This window comes from Podarcis cretensis (genome assembly GCF_951804945.1).
Source record: "Podarcis cretensis genome assembly, chromosome: 6".
NCBI lineage: Eukaryota > Metazoa > Chordata > Lepidosauria > Squamata > Lacertidae > Podarcis > Podarcis cretensis.
In genome coordinates this window covers 1,065,989-1,072,724 of record NC_137175.1, presented here as the reverse complement: position 1 = coordinate 1,072,724, position 6,736 = coordinate 1,065,989, and the positions used below count along the sequence as shown (strand labels likewise).

Genomic DNA, 6,736 nt, shown 5'->3' with positions numbered 1-6,736 from the left:
GAGAAACTGAAGAATCTCTACTGCCTACAGGCCAGGATCAGAGCTCCAAGACTTTGGCCACCTCATGAGAAGAGAAGACTCCCTGGAGAAGACCCAGATGTTGGGAAAGATGGAGGGCACAAGGAGAAGGGGGCGACGGAGGACGAGATGGTGGGACAGTGTTCTCGAAGCGACCAGCATGAGTTGGACCAAACTGTGGGAGGCAGTGGAAGACAGGAGTGCCTGGCGTGCTCTGGTCCAGGGGGTCACGAAGAGGCGGACACGACTCAACGACAACCAGTTGCAGAGGCGCAGCACTGGAAGGGGACCCCTCCCTGCCTGGCTGGCTGTGGGGTTTCCCATGAGGGCATCTGTGGGGGTCCAATCTATGGGAACAGGAGGCTGGGCTAGCTAGGCCTCATGTCTGCTCCTCTTAGCTATCTGTCCATCTGTCTGTCTGTCTATCTGTCTATCTGTCTATCTGTCTGTCTATCTATCTATATATCTATCTATCTATCATCTATCTATCTATCCTCTTCCAGAGAGGCCAAGGTCTGTGATGCAGCAAGAAAGATTCCCCAGCATGTGACCCAGGGATAAAGCAAGTTCCCTCTCTGCAGTTTGTCACGTGGCAAGAACTCTGCGCATGCGCTACTTTGATGAGCTCTATCTTTCCCTTTCTCACACACTGGGGCAAGGCGCTGGCCAGGGACCCCAAGGATGTTGGCCGGGGTCAATCGCCATCACCACCATCGTTGTCATCATCGTCGTCATCATCGTCATCATCATCATCATCGTCATCGTCGTCGTCATCGTCATCATCGTCATCATCATCGTCGTCGTCGTCATCGTCATCATCGTCGTCGTCATCATCGTCATCATCGTCTTCGTCGTCATCGTCGTCATCGTCTTTGTCATCATCATCGTCATCGTCACGGTCGTCCAGTTCCTCAAGGGGGGGTGGCCTTGCAAGCTCTGCTAGCGTTTCCCCACTGGGGAGTCTGCCCAGTTCAACACCAGCCCCTGCCCCTTCTCCGTTTCCGGGCTGCCCCCCAGAGGCAGCCGGCCCATCATTGGCGACACGTCCCGCTTCGGACAGTGGCTTCCCAGTGGTTTCTCCACTCGCTGACTTTTCATCAGAGACGGCTTTTATCAGGCCAGCGTCTTGCAGCTCCTTAGCCACAGGGGTATTCTGGGCCAGCTCCTCATCCTTTCTCACCTTGCTATTCTTCCCGGAGGCTTCTTTGCACTCGGGTGTGGCTTCCATCTGGGCACAGCGAGGGGCAGGAGATGCCCTTCCTGGTGTCTCTGAAGACAGAAAATATGAAGGGCATGCAGTTAGTTAACCGCCTCTCAGCTCCCACAGCGGCTGTTCCCAGTCCCCTGATGAAATATACTCAGTCGAGAGTGGATTTCATGCTCTTTATTCAGCTCATAGTGGTGAGGAGGAATGGAAGTTCCCCCAGAATGTCTGCTTTATATACTTTGTTTACACAATGGGCCCCACGTGATTGGCTAATTCCAGGATTCTCCTGTAGGCCAATCAGGTTGCGGATTCCCTTCCACCTGGAGCTGGATTGGGTGGCTCCTGTGGACCAACCAGACTGCTGCATTCTGAATCCTATTGTTCTAGGACCAATCAGACTACTGCATTTTGGATTCCATTCAACTCAGTACATAACACCTGACATCCTCATAATGTGTACTTGTGTCAGGGAAGTTTGGGCATGGGAAATGCAAGGTGCCCTCCTTCTTGGAAGGGGCTGAGCTGTTGCCCAGGTGCAAACGCATCTTTCACAGACAAGAGCCAAGGAGCTGGAGCTTGTGCACCAACTTCAGGGGCAGCCCACATAGACCAAATAATAATAATTTTATATTATTATTATTTATTACATACCCCACCCATTATGACTGGGTTGCCTCAGCCACTCTTGGCAGCTTCCAGCATACCAGAAACACAGTGAGACATCAAGCATTAAAAATTTCCCAATACAGGGCTGCCTTAAGATATCTTCAGAAAGTCATGTAGTTGTTTATTTCATGTAGTTGTTTATCTGATGGGAGGGTGTTCCACAGGGAGGTTGCCACCACCAAGAAGGCCTTCTGCCTGGTTCCCTGCAACTTCACTTCCCACCAGAAGGCCCTTGGAGATGGACCTCAGTGTCTGGGTTGGATGATGGGGTTGAAGACACTCCTTCAGTAATCCAACCTGGAGATTACCAGTACACAGACCATAGTGGTCAGGTTCCCCTGGTCCAGAAATGGCCAAAGCTGGGGAAAGGCACTCCTGGCCACTGAGGTCACCTGCGCCTCTAGAGATGGATTTGATGAAACATGGAGCCTGTTCTTCTAGGGGAATACAACCCCGTGTGAAGGAGGCAGCTGACCAACTGCACACCCCTCCCAGCACCTCCGTCTTGCCAGGATTCAGGGTCACTTTGTTGACCTTCATGCAGCCCACTGTTGAGTTCAGAGACCAGTCCAAGGAACCTAAGAAGAGCCTGCTGGATCAGGCCAGTGGCCCATCTCACCAGCATCCTCTTCTCACAGTGGCCAACCCACAAGCGGGATCCAAGCATCAGAGCAGCTCCTTCCTCCTGCAGTTTCCAGCCACTGGAGAAGCATTGCTGTCTCCAACTGTGGAGCCATCTTGGCTTGGAGCCATCTGTAGGAGTGCAAACATCCAGAGTGTGGGGTCAGGTGGGATTACTATGAGGAATCATGAAATATGCATCAAGCCATTGTGTCCGCGATGAAAGGATTGCGTTGACTGGGTTTCATTCATTGACAATAATTTCTGACCAAATCCCACAGCCCTCTGCATCTCTGGCCATTTCCTCTACTGCCCATTTCTCTTGCTTGACAAGTCAAGTACGCAGCCCAGCTGCTTCGCCAGGCAGGCAGGTGTTCTGGGTCATCAAAGACAGTGGGCAGCTTCTTTGAAGTAGCCTTTCTGATATGTTAATCCCAGGATGTTAATCTTAGGGCCTGGAAACAGATCTCAACTGAAGGTGACAATGATGGCTGTCTTTCTGGCCATGTATTTTGCTTGTTTATCACCTCTGGGGGTTGCCAGACGCACTCCTTTGTAGTTCTGTTTTGTTTACCCCAGAAATATGTGTGCTTAATTAATTTTGGTAGTTTAACTTTGTCCTCACATGGGGTTTGTTGAAATGCTCTGAAGAAATCTGATTGGTTCTTACGAACACTCTGTGAAAAGCTCTTTTGTCAATAAAAGGACCTGGTCCAGGGGCTGGAGGCAGAGATTATTATACGCACCCTTCCCAGTGTCTTGCTGGTTCAAGCCTCTGTGTGTATTCTTATTAATCAGAGTTCAATCCTTCCTTTGCTTTGGGAATGCCTCAGCCATCCATAGCCCTCTCCTCCTCCCTGAATTTGTCCAGTCCTCTTCTAAAGTCACCTAGCTTGGTGCCCACCCCTGCTTCATGTGGGAGGGAGTTCCACAGTCTAACTCTGAGCTGTGTGAAGGAGGACTTCCTTCCATCCATCCCGAATCTTCCAACCTTCAGCTCCACCTCTGATCTGATCTGCAGGACGTGCAGCAGTTTGGGCGAGGTGAGGAAGGCAACAGCCTCCGCCCTTCTGCCACAGGTGTGGCTCCCGTTTGTGACAACAAGGTGTGTGAGGCGAGGGAGGTGTACAGCTTTGGAGCTGTTGCTCCATGTGGGATGGGGCTGGTGCTCAGTGAGGAAAGGAGGCTGCAGGAGGGTTTGGTGTGGCCAGAGCCCCTTGACCGCGCTGCAGAGTGGCTCGTGATGCACCAGACACCAAGGTCCAGGCAGGTGAGCATGAAGCTTCTTCCTTCTCTGTATCTTGGCCCCGGGCATCGTCGGGCATGAAGCAATCCCAGGAGCTGTGGCAGCAATTAGCTCCCCGGCCATTTCTGTTTAGCTTGGATGGGCCCCAGCCACCACATTCCTCCTCCTGTCTAGCCACAGAGAGTAACAGAATCTCTCCCACTGGGTAAAACTCTGCCAGGTTCTGCTCACTGATGGGAAGCAACAGGGTGAGAGAGAACCAGACGGGGGCATCAAGGTCTCTCCCTAGCCAAGTGCAGAATCGTAGAATTGGGTGGGTCCTCAAGGTCCCCTACTTCTACTCCCAGCAATGCAGGAATCCTAGCTAAAGTATCAAAGAATCCTAGAGCTGGAAGGGACCCCAAGGATCATCTAGTCCAGCTCTCTGCAGTGCGGAATTTCAGCTAAAGAATCCCTGACGGAAGGCCACCCAACCTCTCTTTGGAAAACTCCAATGGCAGGAGATTCCACAACCTCCCCAAGACAGTCTGTTCCACTGTCAAACAGCTCTTACCGCCAGAAAGTTCTTCCCAATGTTTAGTCAGAATCTCCTTCAGATATTTGAAAACGGGACTCATATCACCTCTCAGTCTTTTATTCTCCAACTCCCTCCACTGTTCCTCTTATTGCATCTCACATGTTCACCTGCTTGTATTGATTTGCACTAGAGCAGCCTTTCTCAACCTGTGGGTCCCCAGATGTTGTTGAACTGCAACTCCCATCACCCCTAGCTAGCAAGGCCAGAGCTCAGGGATGATGGGAGTTGTAGTCGAACAACATCTGGGGACCACAGGTTGAGAACCGCTGTACTAGAGGGTCTCACTCCCCCCCCCCCCATAATCATGGCCACCTCAGCACAAAATCTCTGGCTTGCATCCCAAGTGACCATCCAGCCCAAGTCCATTTGCTCTGTAGTTCTTTGCAGATTGTGGCCCCTGGAGAATGTGCCAATTCTGGCCCACCTCAGCCGCTGGATCCCCTTTGCTCCTCTCCCCTCAGCCTCCATGCAACAACTGGGCCCCCATTTTTCTCTGTGAAGCCAGTTCTGCCCTCAGAGCCCCAGGGAGGGGGTGCTCAGCATCTGTCCAATTCAGCTTCTCGTTTTTCAGTCTTGACTTTGGCTCTCTCTCACACACACACATTTCTGCATCGGTCTGCAAGTTTTGTTTCAGAAATTCTGCACAAAACTGAATGTCTGTATTTCAAGCATATTTCTTGTAAGATACAGATTTTGTATACACGTTTCTGCAAGCAGTTTCCCCTAACATAATGCCCTTTGTATATTCATGTTCAGAGGACTGGACTAGACAATCTTCTGAGTACTTTCCGACTCGACACTTCTATGATTCTATAAATTTTTGGGTTGGGGCAATGCGTCACCAAATTCAGAGATGTGTGACTTTTGAAGGATAGAGGTATTTCAGTTCACAGAATGGTTAGGGAAATGTGAACTATGCAATCTTGTAGATTCACTTTCCTGCTGCAGAAGCTGAGCAGCTCATTCCGAGCCCTGAGGTTCCCTCTGGCTACTCTTCCTTCCCATCCCAAAATTCCCTCCCAACCACTGCCCAATTCCAAATTTGAAACCTGCCTTTGACATGCAAGTCCCAGAACTGCATGTCTACTCTTCCTCATTGCAAAACCATTTCCTGATTTCCTCCACCAGAAAAAGAAATCCCACATCCTTTCCTTGCCTGGGTGGTCCCAGCCCATGAGGCCCCTGGCTTTGCATCCCAACAACTGCCTCTCCTTACCTGTGTGTGGTGCAGCCAGCAGGGCAGCCCAGAGGACCAAGGACCCCACAAGGAGCAAGAAGCCACCTGACTTCATGGTGGCGCTGAGAGGCAGCTCTTTTGGACCAGGACTGAACCATCCTAGTTTATATACCCTCTCTAGGTGGAGCCGGAAATACTTTGCATGGTGACTTATGAGAACATCTCGTTGACAGCCAAATTCCATTTCCTAATATGCCACCGTGCCAACTACAAGCAACCTGTGTTTTACCTGTAACACAATCGCATCTATCAATGTTTTGACCTTGATTGCAAGGTTGCAACATTTCTATTTGCAGAGAGGTTGGAATTCTTTGTGGATAAATTCATAAGGCAAAGCCAGGTTTCTAACAGATTACCAACGCAAGCTGGATAGCTGAAAAGTACCCAGTATGACATATTCGGCACAGAATGAAGGAATTGGGGCCTTCCTGCCTTCCGTTGGTGGTGAGAAGTCTTTTTACAGAATAGGGTGGCCACTTACAAAGAAAGCTTCGAAAGGCTTGCTGTCTCAGACCAATTATTTTAACCCAGCTACATATAAGATCTTTAGTAAATGGACAGCTATCAAGACAGGTAGTTTTTAAAAGAGGAGCAAAACAAGGATGTTCTCTTTCTCCAGGAGAATCCTTTTTCAGGTTTATTGGATTTTATTGTGCAAGCCAAAGGCAGTGGCAACATCCAAAGAAGGAAAGGAAAAGAAAAGAAAAGAAAAGAAAAGAAAAGAAAAGAAAAGAAAAGAAAAGAAAAGAAAAGAAAAGAACACACACACACAGCAGTTGCTACGTATGCAGTAAAACCACAGTCAAATCCACCAAAATTTCTTATTACACAGAATAAAAAGTAATTCTCAAATAAAATGTGCAAATTAGATCTTGGAGTCCCCTTTGCAACTGACTGCTAGCTCATCCGGTTCTTTCTTCCTAATCTTCCTAGCTGCCAAAGCACAAAGAACCATGTTATAAGTCACAGAGTCATCAGTAACAGCAGCCATTTCACCTTCTCTGCCCTGGTTAGATTTCTTGCGTTTGTATATAGTAGACATTGTAGTAGGTAAGAATACTCTTAAATGGGTATCTGAAGATGTTTGCTATTGCAGTAAGGTTGGGTTGGGTTGGACCTACCATGGTGCTATAGAAGTTAACAATGAACAAAGGATACAAAAGA

At 49.2% G+C, this 6,736-nt stretch overlaps 1 protein-coding gene across 1 annotated transcript; it reads right to left on the bottom strand.

Moving 5' to 3' along the window:
- Window positions 1-503: 503 nt before the first annotated feature.
- Window positions 504-6,326, bottom strand: LOC307219321 (uncharacterized protein). Its single transcript, XM_079982429.1, has 2 exons — window positions 5,552-6,326; window positions 504-1,287 (listed from the first exon to the last, which is right to left on the bottom strand). The coding sequence occupies exons 1-2, from the start codon at window positions 5,754-5,756 to the stop codon at window positions 713-715; spliced, it is 780 nt and encodes a 259-aa protein (XP_079838555.1). The 5' UTR covers window positions 5,757-6,326; the 3' UTR covers window positions 504-712.
- Between the last annotated feature and the right edge of the window lie 410 nt (window positions 6,327-6,736).